At 48.4% G+C, this 16,115-nt stretch overlaps 6 protein-coding genes across 7 annotated transcripts; 3 read left to right on the plus strand and 3 right to left on the minus strand.

The window, feature by feature from the left end:
* The first annotated feature begins 2 nt into the window (after nt 1–2).
* Nucleotides 3–1,089, plus strand: E1B28_004324 (uncharacterized protein). Its single transcript, XM_043148790.1, has 5 exons — nt 3–296; nt 353–484; nt 547–564; nt 620–787; nt 839–1,089. The coding sequence occupies exons 1-5, from the start codon at nt 102–104 to the stop codon at nt 1,079–1,081; spliced, it is 756 nt and encodes a 251-aa protein (XP_043013392.1). The 5' UTR covers nt 3–101; the 3' UTR covers nt 1,082–1,089.
* E1B28_004325 (uncharacterized protein) lies at nt 1,090–6,183 on the minus strand. 2 transcript variants are annotated; one of them, XM_043148792.1, is made up of 16 exons: nt 6,025–6,183; nt 5,462–5,951; nt 4,635–5,409; nt 3,795–4,560; nt 3,645–3,743; nt 3,511–3,588; nt 3,238–3,462; nt 3,084–3,185; nt 2,889–3,032; nt 2,747–2,833; nt 2,575–2,697; nt 2,415–2,522; nt 2,243–2,353; nt 2,079–2,189; nt 1,274–2,023; nt 1,090–1,222 (listed from the first exon to the last, which is right to left on the minus strand). In XM_043148792.1, exons 3-16 carry the CDS (start codon nt 4,692–4,694, stop codon nt 1,134–1,136), a joined length of 2,853 nt encoding a protein of 950 aa, XP_043013394.1. In that variant the 5' UTR covers nt 4,695–5,409; nt 5,462–5,951; nt 6,025–6,183; the 3' UTR covers nt 1,090–1,133. The 2 variants fall into 2 exon arrangements, with proteins under 2 accessions (XP_043013394.1, XP_043013393.1); XM_043148791.1 differs by having other exon boundaries at nt 3,795–5,409.
* Nucleotides 6,094–7,913, plus strand: E1B28_004326 (uncharacterized protein). The gene is made up of 6 exons (XM_043148793.1): nt 6,094–6,149; nt 6,228–6,568; nt 6,627–6,730; nt 6,782–7,048; nt 7,106–7,712; nt 7,764–7,913. Exons 2-6 carry the CDS (start codon nt 6,266–6,268, stop codon nt 7,818–7,820), a joined length of 1,338 nt encoding a protein of 445 aa, XP_043013395.1. The 5' UTR covers nt 6,094–6,149; nt 6,228–6,265; the 3' UTR covers nt 7,821–7,913.
* Nucleotides 7,898–11,141, minus strand: E1B28_004327 (uncharacterized protein; the record flags this gene model as incomplete). The annotated part of the gene is made up of 6 exons (XM_043148794.1): nt 7,898–7,973; nt 8,034–8,168; nt 8,223–8,417; nt 8,468–8,816; nt 8,865–10,177; nt 10,237–11,141. The coding sequence occupies 6 exons, from the start codon at nt 11,139–11,141 to the stop codon at nt 7,898–7,900; spliced, it is 2,973 nt and encodes a 990-aa protein (XP_043013396.1).
* Nucleotides 11,142–11,742: 601 nt separating this feature from the next.
* On the minus strand, nt 11,743–14,140 carry E1B28_004328 (uncharacterized protein). The gene is made up of 7 exons (XM_043148795.1): nt 13,795–14,140; nt 13,447–13,736; nt 13,250–13,393; nt 13,155–13,197; nt 13,063–13,104; nt 12,747–13,006; nt 11,743–12,697 (listed from the first exon to the last, which is right to left on the minus strand). Exons 1-7 carry the CDS (start codon nt 13,848–13,850, stop codon nt 11,913–11,915), a joined length of 1,620 nt encoding a protein of 539 aa, XP_043013397.1. The 5' UTR covers nt 13,851–14,140; the 3' UTR covers nt 11,743–11,912.
* A 261-nt stretch (nt 14,141–14,401) lies between these two features.
* E1B28_004329 (uncharacterized protein) lies at nt 14,402–16,099 on the plus strand (the record flags this gene model as incomplete). The annotated part of the gene is made up of 5 exons (XM_043148796.1): nt 14,402–14,492; nt 14,551–15,257; nt 15,307–15,438; nt 15,494–15,621; nt 15,673–16,099. The coding sequence occupies 5 exons, from the start codon at nt 14,402–14,404 to the stop codon at nt 16,097–16,099; spliced, it is 1,485 nt and encodes a 494-aa protein (XP_043013398.1).
* Nucleotides 16,100–16,115: the final 16 nt, after the last annotated feature.

The following is a 16,115-nucleotide window of genomic DNA, read 5'->3' on the forward strand; positions in this document are numbered from 1 at the left end:
CGTGATCCGTCTCTTCGCGCTCTTCGCCTCCAATCTCCGGCCTAATTCTTCCAATTCTACTGGCAGCACAACTTAGGTCGTACAGAACACACATCTGAGGCATGGAACAAGAGCATTCAACACCCATCAACCTCGCAGCGGCCGCTGAAAGACGCCAACTGGAGGCGTTGCAATCCCAAACCCGCTCTCTGGCAGCCGAGCGAGCCGAGCACGACAAGAAACAAGCAATTCGAAGACTCGTAGATCCAGGTATCATACGTCCAAATCCCACCTCACAAGCTCTGGAGTCACTCCGAGTATTGTTACCTTACACTTCGCCACATGAGACCTTCATTGATTGGGCTGCCAACAGACGATACACAGGCTCTGTCAGAATGTACTCGACGATCCCGAAAATGACAAATACCATCGAATCAAGACAACCAACCCCAAGATTGCGAAAGATATCGTCTCTCCAAAGGGGACTGTTGAATTGCTACGAGAAGTATTTTACCCCTATTTCGGGACCTGAGAAACGACGTGTTGACATCTTGGACGTGGCAATAGCTGGGATTCCGCCCCCAAGTATTCATCATCTTCTGAAAATATCTTCTCCTAAATCTGAAGAACCTTTATGTAGGTCGAAGATTTTCAACCTTATTATCGCTTCAACCCCGCCCGAATGACAGATCTACAAATTGGATTCAAAATTATCGGTGAGGCTTTGCAAATACACACCGAGAAGGAAGAACGTGTTGCTTCTGCCAGACAAGCCGAGAAGGAAGCTAAAGTTCAAGCTGCAGAAAAGGTCATGCCTTTCATTGTATTGGCATTCAACACTTACCCCGGGATATTTTAGGTTAGGCTTGCCTTCATGGATGACCGTCGAGCGAAGTCGGAGCTCGATGAAAGAGAAAGAGAACTACGTGAGGCTAGAGCAGCAGCAGCGGCACAAGGCGCAGAGCGAGATAAACTGCGACAAGAGCGACGGCGGCAGTCAGCTGAAGAAAGCTCTGAAGCCGTACATTCTATGCCAGGATCAGGACATGCTCTTGGAGGAAGTCCTCCACCTTACACTGACGAAGATGAAGATGACAATTAATTTCATGTATGATAGGGTCTATCAGATATATAAAGCATATCAAATTACGAGTCTATAACGGTGGACGTGAAGCAAGGGGAGGTCGTGGAGGCATCGGGAACTTGTTTGCCAGAGACAGTACAGAAATATCGTCATCTTCACCTATCATAGAACTCAGCCGGACGGAATGTAATATAAAATCAAAATACTCACTCGCATTGATAGCACGTACTCTCTGCAGCACCAAGCTATCTCGTTTTCGTGGCAAAGGCGTGGGGGACTTAGATGTTGTCGAAACCGTCGTTTTGTATCTGCTTCTCGAAGTATCAGATAGTGAGCTAGAACGTGCCAGCGAAGTGATGGTGGTTCGTTCATTTACTGGTGGTAGAGCACTACTCCTATCAGATGCATGTGCATGCGAGTCTGATGTCGAGGACGAAGCAGATCTGTGGAGTGACTGGACAACCTGCGGAAAAGAGTGTGACTGGGATTCAGTTGGTGATATCTGAGATGGACGATTGGGGTGTGGTTGGGAGGCTGCAGGTTCAGCAACGAAGGAGTTATGGCTGGAACGAGGCAATAGACCTTCCGTAGGTGAGGGAACAATCTTAACAGGCCGTCTCGAAACAGAGCTTGACCTTATCCATGGTGGCTGCGAAGATTGGGATTCCGTGCGCATTTCGAGTACCTGCACCGTAGATATGGGAATATCACTGGCTGTGCCGACACCTGCAGGCTGGGAAAATAGTTCTTGAAGCTCAGAATGAGCTTTATATTTCTCAACCTTTCCTGTGGCTGCTACTGTTCTTAATACTTCATGATGAAGCTCAGTAATCTGAGGAGCTTCCAAGAGTACCAAGTCATGCAGTTGAGCGTGAGTCTTCCTTGTTCGAGTAACAGTCCTACTTTGCATCCACGGTTGGGTAGCGGGCCACAGAGAGAAGTGCGGATAAACCGAAGGATCTGTCGCACCATGATCAGTCGCTATAGGTGAGGCGAAGAAAGAGATGGGACATACAAAGCTCGAATTCCGGATACTTTGGGTGAAGCCTCATACTAATCCCATACTCTTCAACGGTCAGGCCCGAGATGGGTGGATACAGACTGAAATGGGGATAAACCACCGGATCTAATGTGTGGGTTGAGGATTGAATATATGCACGTGGGAGAAATGGTACGTACAGAGATCGAGGACTGGATAATTAATATTCACGAGACCGTGAATATCATGTTCATGTTCCATTTTCCCCGACGCGGGTGGATACAGATTCATATATGGATATATGGCGGGATCTGTAACGATGGATAGCGACGAGTCAACGCTAGTGATTTACAAAGAGTGTGTATCGCTCACAAAGGTCAAAGACCGGATAGTTGACGATAACGTCTAGCGTGACATGTTTTGAGTCTATCTGACCAGGTATCGGAGGATATATGTCGAAGTGCGGGTATGTGGCAGGATCTGTAAAAACTCGAAGGTAAGAGAGCAGTTACAGGTAATGGGTAGCACATACAAAGGTCGAAAAACGGATATTTTAGAAGGCCCAGATCAACGGGAGGGGCCTTGAGATGACCATCCGACTCAATCACATCCAACAACGGCGGGTAGACTATGATGTCTGGATAAGCATATTCGCCTGAAGATAATATAAGTGAATGCACGTAGAAGAACGCAGGACAGCTTACACAGTGCAATGGTCAGGGGTGTCTTCAACTTCAGAATGTCCTCAGGCAGATCAACATATACCGAAAGGAAAGGATAGACTGGTCGGTCTGTGGAACATTTGATCAAAAAAAAAGCGCAGAGAAAACCAAATTCAATGCGTACAGATGACCATTATTGGGTACCAAACCTCCACGTCCACCGAAATTGATGGTGGAGCAATGGGATCAGCCCCAGACAGATCATTCAGCGGGACCAAACTTTTCAAAACGGATGGATAAAGGTCGAAATGAGGGTACACTGCTGGATCTGAATGTAACGTTAGTAACTAGTAACAAAAAGAAGACAAGAAGTACGAACAGAGGTTAAAGAACGGATAACTTTGGCCGCTTTTGATATCGTCGCCTTGTATCACCAATACAGGGTAAATTTCCTCAAGGTTCCATGGATACACATTGTGGTCTAGATATTGTCATCAAAAGCCCCCGAAACTTGAGAAGGGGAGGACGCCTACATAATTGGAATACAGGGTAAGATGGAACGACTCTGACATTGATGGTTTGCCGCATTCCTAGCGATCTCGGAGGAAAACATTGTGCTGACCGTGGATAGATCTCGGCAAGGTTTCCTGGATAAACCGTAGGGTCTGGATGGGATCTACCAATTTGAGGTCCCAAGTGTGAAGAAATAACATGTTTGGGGATGACCGGATAGATCTGGTAAAGATTGTACGGATAGCCTGATAAACGTGTCAGGAGTTTTGCGGAAGATACTGTTTGGAACGTACCGGGCTGAGAGTTGGTGAGATAGCCTTCTATCGCCTGCGGGTATATGCATTCCACGTTATCTGGATAACCTGTGGGGTCTAACAGGCATTTATCAATTCAACGTCCTTCAAATTAAGGAAAACGATAGACTTACACAACTGAAAGTAAGGATATCCGAGGCGGAGATCAACACCAGGCTGAAAAGCATCATCCTTAGTGGAAAGTGTTTCAAAGTGGACATGCATATCTTTGCCTGAAAAGCTTTCAGACCCATCACAGATTCAAAGGCATACGTCGGACATACTGGCAGAAAGCTTCGAGTTATCAATTACCATGCGAGTTGTTGCTGCCTTCTGCCTGTATGGCCAGCCATGATTCCAAGGTCCTGCGTAATCTAAAACACCTGAACGGGATGCCTCCTGCGTGCCTTGATAGGGCCAACCGTAAATCCAAGGGGACATGTGAGTCAATGCCTCCGTAACATACGGCCAGCCATGAGCCCAAGGAGTGGCTTCATCCCTTGCCTGGGAGGGCTCCGAAGTATCACGGTAAGGCCAATTATGGACCCACGGTAGTTTCCGGGGGGTTCCTTCCTGGAATATTCTTTCACCGGCGTCCGGAGTACGAACATAGAACGGGCTGGCGGGACTTGGAGGATAAGAAAGGGGAGCGCCCCATGACGTCGCTGTAGATGGAGTTACAGGACAACTAAAGGAACCACGGTCACCAAGATGGATGGAGACAGCGTCGCTTTCAGCAGATTCCACAGGTGATGAAGGCCATGAGGCGGGACCCCAAGACGTGGCAGTTGTAGGAGTCGTGGGTCTGCTGAATGTCAGCCGATGGGCTAAGCCTAGAGAAAACACACTCCTAGTACTGTATGTTGAAGGCGGGTATTCGGTAGGAGGACCCCAGCTGGTCGCAGTCGTGGGCGTAAGAGGCACGTCTTCGTATAGGCGATATCCAAGATCAGGTGTGAACGCACGTTCTGAACTAGGAATGGGAGAAGGTAATGTGTAATCTGAAGGACCAAATGAAGTGACTGTAGAAGGTGTCATACAGACCGAGCCCTGGAGACGACCAGTGAGATGCACCGATGGAGTCCCATGCAAAGAAAATATGGATATCGCTTCGTCATACTCACCAGGCCCTTGCGAGGACACAGACCACGCGAAATCTTCAAGGTTGAGCACCCCATCCTCATAATCAGGAACGTTGTCTAACGGGACACTATTGGGAATATTGGCAGGCTCAAGGCTCATTTGTCCCTGTTTAGAAACCAGCGAGGTGGCAGTCAGTGACGCGCTGACTCTCCAATTATTGACGCGATTCTGTAACTCTTGTTTGGCCGTTTTGGGTTCGTCCTCTTGGAATATGGGCGAGAGCACCTGACTCGGTACGACCTGTTCCGGAGGCAACAAACCTGAACGCTCTCGAGAAGGTGGCCGAGAGAAGGATCGGATAGAAACTGAGTCCAAGCGGTCAACAAGGGAGAGCTTTTTAGGAATATGACGTGCCGTGGATTGTGGAGCAACAGCGGATCCTTCACCGTGACCATCGTGAGGTGTGAGGTCAACATCCGTGTTCCTACTGTCTGTACGAAAATGTGCAACGGAAGGGGCCGTAGAGGGTACAACAGACATAGGGACATCTATATGTTCTCGGTGGGAAGACGCCACCCATGCATGATACCACCGAGCATAACGCAAGTCAATATCAAAATCGATCTTCCCGCAAATAGGTGGTCGCGACGGTTGATGGGTGCCATCGAGAAAGGGACCCCAGACCATTTGCCACGAGTCATCCGAGATTCTTGGTGTAGAGGTAACACCGTTTTCTGAATAGTGAAAGTAAAGGCAAAGACCCGCTGTACTAGGAAAATTATATTCCCGAGCGATTGCTGCTAATTGACCGTACATCTATTTCATGTATTAGGCGAGAATGGAACCAATCTTTGAAATAAGTACTCACGGTCGGAAAAAGCGGCATCAACATCCCTTGTGTTAGGCGATGACGGGGACCCAGGGAAAGGGTGTGGCCAAGTTGCCCGTGCTCTTGTAAGAGAATAGACGGAGGAACAACGATAATGAATGATTTGAGGCTCCTTTGGACTGTCCTTTCTTTTGCTTCGCGGATTCCTGAGGAATGGTAAGGAAGTGATGGACCACGACGAAGGCGAGTACCCATGGTGTCGGTACCACCGTAAAGGATATCACTCTCCGAATGAAACGCTTCTATTCCCCCCGCAACAGATATTGTAGGTTCAGGCATATGTCCTGAAGGCCCAGCTGAGTCGGGATTTGTCTCTGGGGAGGTCACGGGTAGTGTGCGGGGGAATACAAAAGGAGAGGGCTTATGAAATGGGGAGGAAATGAGTCTCGACATCAAAGAGAGAGACCAGCAGGCCGAGAGCTCGAAGGTGAAGGGATGGAATGAAACGTATTGAGGCGATGACACGAATCTGTAAGGCCAAGTCGGGATACATAAGATGTGCTAGTGAATTGATTGAACATGATGGCTGCTATGCAACTTACCTTGAATTAATAGCGAGTCGAAAATACCGTGGTACGCCTTCGTACACCTTTCCGATTCCTCGGCTGAATTAAATAGCTCCAGCCTAACAGAAGAGAATAAAGGAGGACGCACAGCGCCGTTGGAGGTAGTGGTGAGGCCTGTCGCGGCCAGGAACATTCAATTCGTCGTAAAGCGCGTTCCTCTCATCTCAACTTTTCTGCAGTGTATCCTCCCACGCAGTACACGTGCGTCTGTTGAAGGATGGACTCAGAACTTGCTCAAATATCCTCTCTGGACAACAGATCAAAGCCTCAGGCTCTTATCAGACTCGTCAACTCTATACTATCTCGAACAGACCTTTCCGCCGTCGCCAGCGATCTCAACACTGTCGTCGACTACGTTGTAAACCAGGAATCTGTTGGCCTCGTTGTTGGTCGCCAAGTTTTGTCTGAGGTTGTGAAGCAACTTGGGGAAGGTGCTGTTTCAGACCGTGATGTTCAAAAACGCGTAGTCGAGGACACCATCACCACCGTTCAGCCGAAAATCGTTAGTTTTGAAGAGCAGGTAAGTTTGCAGGTCCAAATGTCTGCAAGTGCATAATTTACCTGAACCTTCTATTTAGGTTAGCACCCTACGCTTTCAACTCGCGGACATTTTGGAGAACGAAGAGGAATGGAGCGAAGCGGCTCGTGTGCTTATGGCTGTTCCCTTAGATTCAGGCCAGAGGTGTGTGGTAATCCTTCCATCGACACGACATATCCTCATACGTTGTTTGAGATCCATGCCAGACAGTGAAAAGATGCGAATCTACGTCAGGATTGTTCGTCTTCTACTTGAAGACGAAGATCCGACCATGGCCGAAACCTACTTCAACCGCGCCCAGGGTCTTGTCCACTCTACAAACGACCGAGAAGTCATGCTCCAGTTCAAACTATGCCAGGCCCGAATCAGCGACTATACACGCAAGTTTCTTGAAGCCGCCAGAAGTTATCATGAGTTGAGTTACGTTGGCGAAATAGACGAGGAGGAGCGAAGACATATGCTGTGTGCCTTTCGTCCATCGTCTAGCACGCATCTCATTTCTGACAATCGATTTCTTAGCCTGGCGGCGGTGACATGCGCAGTTCTTGCTCCGGCAGGACCCAACCGCTCTCGCATCTTAGCATCTTTGTATCGAGACGAGCGATCCAGTGAGCTTCCTACATATAATATACTTTCCAAAATGTTTCTGGATCATATCCTTCGATCTACCGAGATCAAAGAATTCGAGAAAACCTTGAAACAACATCAATTGGCCAAGATCGGGATATCCTCCAACGACCATGTAGCCTCTTCGACGCACGATGACGCAACAGGCATCCCAGTGTCTACTCGTACTGGTCCCTCTACTGTGCTTGATCGCGCCGTGATGGAACATAACCTACTTGCATGTTCCCAAGTCTATAACAACATCACTTTCCGAGGACTTGGTACCCTTCTAGATTTGACCCCAGGTGCTGCAGAAACAATGGCACGACGGATGATCGAACAGAGAAGATTGCGAGGTTCGATTGACCAGGTGGACAAGCTGATATGGTTTGAGAGTAACCGCGAAGAGGATGATGCTCAAGGGCAGGCGGGTGGTCTCGGCGACGTTGAAAAAGCTGAAGATACTGGAGCACCTTTCACAAAGCGTTGGGACGCGCAGATTCGGGTTACAGCTGCAAATGTGAGTAGTATAATAGTATAATCCAGTTCAGTCCTAATTACTTTCAACTAGGTCGAGTCTATCGTACATCAGTTAACAGAGAAGGGGCTTGTTAGATCGCAAGCATGAGAGTGGGGGGTGGACTAAATAGGCAATGGCATTGTTATACACCTCTGCTTAACTAAGAATCGTCGCCTGCAGAACAATTAATCCTTCCTCCGTCTTTTTGCGCGTTCTCGTTTTGTTTCCAATTCGTGCCATTCACCCTCGAGCGTTGCCAAGCTATGATTAAGGTCTCGTTAAGTCAACACAAGAACGATGAACAGATGCAAGAGACCATACCCGACTGGCGGAGAAGGCGGTGGCATTTCAGTGCTGAAGTAAGGGGTATCCAAAGCCTGTGAGGCTGTTATACGCTGTGCCGGGTTGTAATCAAGTAGACGTTCAGCGAGGTCGAGAGCAGCCGGGGACATCCACCTTCAGAAATGTAGTTAAGCGACAGATCATGTACCCGATTATATGACCACTCACTTCCGAAAGAGTTCTCTGAAGTGGTTTGGAATAGCGTCTTTTGGTTTTACCAGCTCATACCAAGGCAAATTAGCAACATCGGCCCATCTTTCGCGATTGGGCGTGCCGATTATACGGTAGATGACGTCGAGTTGGGATATTTCATCGTTACCCTGGAATACAGGTTTCTTTGTGAACAATTCCAGCATGATGCATCTTAGGGTTGGGGGTTAGGAGATAATCTTAAGAATTCATATTCAACATACCCAGCACTCCACATGTCAACTTCCGGGCCATATATCGTGGCTCCAAAGAGTAACTCGGGGGGTCTGTACCATAACGTGATAACGCGATTGGTATAGTCTGCCCGACGCCGTTTCTGGTAAAATCGTGCGAGCCCAAAGTCACCAAGCTTGAGTTCACCACGGTTATTGATGAGAATATTGGAACCCTTGATGTCGCGATGAATGACCCCTTTATGATGAAGGTAACCCAAGCCGGCTAGCATTTGGTGACATAGAGACTTAAGGTGTGCATCTGAAAAAATGAACTGGGTCTGGGATAACACCCCTGTCAGGTCGTGGTCCATATACTCAAAGACCATATACACGGATCCTGTTGAATAAATGAGTCATCGATCCGTGTTGTAGGACAAGTGCTTACCACTAGACACCATCATCTCGTGAAGCCTTACGACATTATCGTGTCGAAGAGATTGAAGTAATTTTATCTCCCGCATAGCAGTAACTGGAAATCCATCCTTCTCAGTTTCCATGCGAATACGTTTTAACGCAACATGTACGCCGCTATAGGTGTTGCGCGCCTTATACACTTTGCCAAACGTTCCTTCGCCAACTTGACTAACGATGGAGTATACCTCTCCTTGAGTAGAAGTTGGAAGTGCAGTACTTGCCGATACAGGTACAGGCACGTGCATAGACGCATCGCGGGTGGATGGAGGAGCTCCTTGTTCGTCATCGCTATTATTGCGAAGCGGCGCGTCCGCGTCGCGGAGGGGTGATAAATGTTGGTGGCCCAGCTTCGCGTCGTAAAGACCTCCATCGGAATGTATAGCATAAGGATCTTGGGGAGGCTGGTGCATTTCAAAAGAATTGCGATGTTCAAAGTCCTGGTCCCTTTTAACCTCCCTCCCCAAGACGTCCTCGGGTCTGCCGTCGTGTATGCGGGACGACGAGCTAGAGTCATTACTAACGTCCATATCGTCGTCGTCGTCGCCAGGAAAGAATCTTTTCAACGAGGACGTTGAGTTCTGACCGATCGGTTTAAATCCGGCGTGTTTGATGGGTGCCATGCGGGCAGGGGTGGCATGTCTGTCTTCTACCGCGTAAGACAAAGGCTCACTGGTCGCCGGGAGTGGAGTTGCAGATGTAACCGGGGATGGCACCGGTATTTGTGCATCATCGTAAAGAGATCGATGAGGGACAGAAGGGGGAGGCATTTGCTCCGAGCTGGGCGTCGCAACAAGCGGCGATTTGTGATTGCGACCGTGATGTTTCCTTGTTTTATGCTCCTTGGCGGTATTCGACCGGTATTGCCCTGTTGACGCGGTTGGAAGTCGATGAACAGCACGAGGACGGGTATCAGGACTACGACTACGACTTCTGTCGGTGCTGACGGTTGATATGGAAGAGATGCTTTTTCTGCGAGCTTTGAGAGTTCCGCGTGTATGACGTGATGAAGGAGAAACTGATCGTTTTTCGTTGTAGGACGTATCGTTTCGTCTCCCTAAGTTGTCAAGAGGTGTTTCCTGGTGGCGCACGAGAGGGCTCGGTTCGCGCCTTGCCCGTTTCGGGGCCGGGGAAGGAGAGCGCGAACGACTGCGACCTTTCGATGAATAATGAGAATAGTAAGACTCCGCTGGAGATCTCGAGCGTGAATGAGAAAAAGATCGCGGATGCTTCTTTCTGGACGACCTCATAGGTCTTTCGGATGTGTGATTATCACGCCTGTGCCAACTAAGAATTTAAAACTTGTTATTGCACTCCAACAAAGGAACAAAGAAAAAGTCACGCACTTGTTCAAGTGGCTATCGTCATTCCTCCATTCCCTTCGACTTTTGTTCTGTTGCTGGCTTTTCCTATGGCTACCTTTATGTTGCTTATTGTACCCATTGTTTCGCTGTGAGGAACTGTAAGTATCAGTGGAATCGTTCCTTTGTGACGACTTCCAACTCTCCGCAGGTTCCCAAGAACGCTCGGGGATAGGACTTCGTGGACGATCCCATACCTTTCCTTCCCCCAATGATCGCCTTCCGTTCTCTCGGTGACGAGGGACCCACCCCATATCCGATGGCCTTTCCTCTGCATGTTTGTCCCGGCTCGCATCGCGCTCCCGACGCCCACCACGCTGGTCTCTCTGGCGGTAATGAAAATCGTGGTTGTCATTTCGAGGAACGACGGTTTCTTCTGGCCAGCGAGAATAGGAGAGTCTGTCGTCATATGAAGGCGCTGGTGGAGGATCCCAACCAGTTGGGTCTTGATAAGAATATGAATCCTGTCCACTGCCATGATATCGACTCGGCCACTCATCGCGTTGTTGTGGATGGTGGGATTCACTACTACGCCGAGGTCTCCACTCCTCTCTTGAATCTACCATTTCATAACCATCTCTGCTCACTCTGCGATGGTAGCTATCACGGTAAGTTGCAGAATATCTATCCTCAACCGAGTCTAAATGCCACGACTCTGGGTGTTCGTGGTTGATTCTGGAGGATGAAGGTTCACGAGCCATTTCGTATGAACCCGTTCTACTGGGTGTCGGAGTTCTGTAATTTTCGGAGGGGTGTGAGTTGGAGGGTAGACGTGGGTGAGTGTAAGAGTCAGAATGAGAATCGTCGGTCCGTGACACCAATATCTGATCGTCCTCCTGTCCCCTACTGCTTCGCTGTTTCCTTCGTTGACGACTTTGATGTGAGCGCATGAGTGAATTTGCAAGGTTTGGGGCCAGTGGGAGTTTGAGTGACAGATCTGAGAGGTTACGTATGAAGTTGGTCAATAATAATTCTAGGATTCCAGGAGTACGAACCTCGGCTGTTTTGGACGAATGTGAACCTCTTCAGTGTAGCAGTAAAACGTGATGGGGTTCAGGACGGACTTTTTGGCGTGGCCAAAGGACGACATGGAGAATTAGTTAGTTTCGGTACTCCAGGTAGAAATACCTTCTTACGCTGATATCCCAAGCTATGTTTTGTATCACTCTGCCAGCGAAAAGGGCGTACTGGAGATTGACAGATAGTATAACGTGGTTGAGCAAAGAATTAAACCAAGGTCCAGTTATTGTTCGAAGTCAATGCTGGTCATGAGTCGGAAGGGTCAAGTATTGAGGTCGTTGATCTTGAACCCTTTACTTGATCAACCTTCACAATGACGAATAACAGCTTTTCCTGCTGTTCTCAAATGCCCCTCTGCGCCACATCCGCCTGAATTGCAGTAAAAACAATGTCGTGGTGGAGCAGACGTCCCAGGAGCTGGACGGAGTACGTGTAAGAAAGTATTCACCTCTAAAAAACACAAGGTCTTCAGGCCCGAGGCGACCGATTGAAATTTCAGCATTAAAAAGTTCAATATCTTTACACTACAAGGATGCTACATATGCTAAGGACTCGAGTCATCTACTCATCATCCAAGTATTCGAAGCTCAAGTTGGAGTACACTTGGGTACTGGGAGTGACAGTATGGGTAAGAACGGAATTCAGCTGTTAGACATCAGAGGGTTACCAGACCGAGAGCGTGGACCCTTTGGCCTGAAACCCGAATTGTGCGGAATCGTTCGGGTTTGACTGCCAGCGAAGGTGGCAATGGGAGGCGGGTCTTCGGGTAAGGCGGGCACCGCTGATTCGGCCTGGGGGATAACAATATATGGAGCCCTCGGATATTTCAAGTCCGACGATGAAGGCGGAGAGAAACGACCACGAAGTGGAGCTGTATGAGGGGCATTCGAGTAAAACTCGTACCCCATTTCGACTGCTAACCCGCCATCATTGAAGCCTTCGGTCCCATTATATGTAATGCCTCGGGTTGGGTTGGCGTTGTTGGGATTGTAGGCTGGGAAATGGGTGACAACACTAAGCTTTGGGCGACCTTTCCGGGAAATACGACCCTTAACACTGAGCTGTCGCGGAACTGCATTGGGCATATCGGCCGGAAGAGGAATACGAAAGGGATAGAGGGAGGGAGAAGGGTGTGCTAGTTGAGCTGTCCGCTGGCTACGAAAGCTAGATGCACGAGAGGGCTTGAATGTCGTGCTGCTCTTCGACGTTGGCGGCGCGAAATCCTCAGCTCGCGATAGTGCAGGATTACTAAGAGAGGCTGAGGAATAACGGTGTGAAATGGCTGAAGAAGTCTCTATAGTAGGCGGAAATTGGGATGCTGTGATCCGGATCGGAGATGCAGGTAACTTCTCTGAAAAGGTGAAGGACCTCCTGTCGGGAGTCACTTTCTCCATCTCTGCAGTTCGAGTCTTAGAACTGAACACAGCTAACAGGGAGATTACTGCCTGAAAGTCGAGCAAAGGAAGGCGGCTTACCAAGAACTACGAGAGATCCAAGCGTGGTGGGTACAAAAAATCCGATCTTGTTCACAGGGCCAGCTGAAGGAACGACCACCAAAAGCTCGAAAAAGAGTAGGGAACAAGCCCTTTGCAGGTGAGTATCCCGTAATAGGACTATTACCGGTGGTCCCCTCTGGTGGGACAAACGTGAGAGTAGAACCATTGCCAATCGAGTGATGAAGTATAGTTCCAGAACGATATACAATATTGAGGGGGCCAAAGATGCAGGTAGGACGCTGAAACATGTAATGAGGAAGCTATATATGTTGAAGATGAAGCGTAAAGGACGCACCGTCTCCGTACGCAGAAGGACATCCCCAGATACTCAGCCACCCTTTCGATAATGTTAGAAGGTAGATGAAAGAAGTAGACAAGCCCACGAACTTCACTGTGCCAGTGTTCAAAGCACCGTCAACAAGTATAAGGACTTCAGGGTGTCGATGAGCGTATGGTCCAGGCTATTAAGGAAGGCGACACACCGAATATAGACAAAAACCAGAATATGACGGTGATTAACTCCCACCGCGGAAGGATATGTAGTCGATAGGTAGTCATTAAAAGCATTATTAATCCAAGCAATCGTGCAAATTTCGTGGCCATGAGACCCCAAGAAACCGTAAAAGCTAGAAGATGATTCGGGTCAGTCAAAATAAGCAACAAACATAGAGTCACAGACCGCAGAGCGCCTCTAGTCTCCCAGACGTCAGTGAAACTAAGTCGGAAATACTACCCAAACTGAAAGCTAGAAACATGGCGAAGAGGAGGATGTGAAGGGTATTTTCGCGCTCACGGATGCCTCCATTTGTGGGCTTACACCTATCACTGATTCCCTCAACATCATTAACAGAGTTGAGAGTGCGACGTCGTGTGACGAGTCGGGCGCATCTTTGCGTTAAAGTTGCAAAAATGATGCACTGGAAGGCTACCGCGAATACACATCCGAGGAAAAAAGCGGAAACGGTATTGCTGTATTCAGCGAGGTATGAGATCAACTCGAAGTGACGGTATCTGATATCCAACTCACAAATCAGGATGGCTCTCAAAGGCCCTCAAGGTAGCATCCGAGTGAACATAAAACATTGGTGGACCAGCACCAACAGCCTAAGAAAAGAAGAAAGGCAGGAAAATGAAGCTTCACGCGCTCAGCGCTGCCAGAGGGATAAGCAAAGGGAAGAGGGAATGCCGGGGGCTTGAATAAAAATTTGTAGGGTTTTAGCCTGGATTGCAATCAAAGCTCATCATGATTTATTTGCAAACCGTGCACCGCTTTTGCTCGTCCCTAGATGACAATCATGAGGTACCTTTGTGCAAAACTGCAAGATCCAGACCTGAATGAACATTGTCGAAAATAATCAATAAAGAGATTGGAATACAGAATGCAAAGATTTTGAGAGAAAAATAAACGATTCTAGCGTCACATGTCACGTGACCTTTCCTCGACCCGACTCTGAGCTCTCTGAGAGTCCACTGAAAGCCCTTCTGCTGCTGGCACGCCACTAAAGTTTCGTGGACCCTCCGGCATCATACCTCATACCTCTTAGCATTGCACACAGACGCTCAACACCAGTGCGACGTACCCCCGACGAAAATCGCGAACTTGAACGCGCCCTGGGTGCCATTGAGCCCCAAAGATGTCTTCGAACACTATCGATCCAATGACCTATATTGCTACTGCCGCGGATTTAGAGATTCGTTGTGCAAAAATTGCAGATCCGGGTATAGGTGTGTCTATCTTGTGCTGCATTCTACCAATAGTGCCAACGGTGATTATTTCCCCCAGACTTGAAAACCAAGAATGCCGTCGCTTGTGAAATTCGCGAAATGCTCGATACAATTCGGGATTCAGAGACTATTCGTGTCCTTCCTTATTTGATTCCTACCCTCCTTGAACTACTACGAACCGGCGAAGTCACCTTTCGTAAGGATACCCTCGAATACCAGTTTCGTCGCGTTCTGGTCGAAATTATGTATCGACTTCCCACATCTGACGCTGCGAGGCCTCACCTCAATTCCATGTTTGAATGTCTCTTTCATTTGGTTCGTCAAGACAACGAGGAGAACGCCGCGCTTGCCTGCAAAACATTGATCGACCACGTCCGCAATTACAGGTGCCTCACCGAGGAGAACTTGAGCGAATGTACCACCCTTTTTATCGAAGGTTTGGGCCACATGTCCGACCTTGTAACTCGATTGCTGTCGGAAGACTCTGCCGCTATGGATTCCGAGGTAGCATTACGTGGTCTACATAGCTTCAAAGTAATGGCCGAAATGGGGTTGGTAATGGTCATGTTCTCTCGTGCTATGCGACAAATGGCACCCGTGGTCAAGGCCACCATCGACCCTACCTTCGAGGTCATTGAATTGGAATCGCCGGCGCAGAAAAAAGTTCGCGATGACTGTGAGGCGATGGGGAACACTTGGGCTGGAATGGCTTCCACCATAAAAAATCCTGGTGCATACTCCGATTTTGTCAATGCACAGATCAAAGTGCGTTGGCCGTTTACAGTAGAACAGGTCATTACTAACCGTGCTTTAGCTCTTGTCATACCTCGTGTATATTTTGAGACAAGTGACAGACCAAACTGCAGTAGAATACGGAGAACGTCTGACGTTAATAGCTCTTCGTCTACTTCAGGACTGTCCTGCAACCTCGACACCGCTTCGAAAGGCATGTCATGAAAATCCAGCATGGTCCTACTTCATGTCGCTTATCCATATTCTAGGAGCTAATGGTTGTTTTCCGACATCTAATTGGCACACCTCATCGACGCGTCCTTGTTCCACAAATTGACAAGCTTTTCGATGAACGAATACTTCTGGGCACTGGGATTGGGAACAAGGAAATTCTCAGGTATAGTCCAAATAAGGACAACAAAACTCCTCGTCTGACGATATCTCTTAGAACGGGCGTTTATACCGCTGTTGCCGACCTCTTTCACCATTTGAAAGGAGAACTATCATTCCCTCAACTCTCCCGTTTAGTTCACATGCATTTGCGTATCATGCACAATCCAATGGTCGGCAACAATGTGCATATTCTTTGTGCGAAAATTCTCTTTGGGCTCCCAGAAACGATCATCACGAAGGAAACGCCTGAAAATGCTGCCCGCTTGTTGGAGGTCATGTTTCACAGCTGCCTGGATCGACTGACTGCTCTTACACATATCCACGACGAGCTTGTCGCCGCTGCAGAACGACGGAAAAACGATGATGAAAAGGCTGAGGATGCTGTGTTCGTGGAGAGAGCCAGGCCAGTTGGAGGAGCGTCATTTGCTCTGGAAAAGCCCGAAGAGATTATGCAAGGAAAGTACGATTCATATTTTGCCTAGTGTTGCAGTAATGACC

The sequence above is a fragment of the Marasmius oreades genome, chromosome 2 (assembly GCF_018924745.1).
Source record: "Marasmius oreades isolate 03SP1 chromosome 2, whole genome shotgun sequence".
Taxonomy (NCBI): Eukaryota; Fungi; Basidiomycota; class Agaricomycetes; order Agaricales; family Marasmiaceae; genus Marasmius; species Marasmius oreades.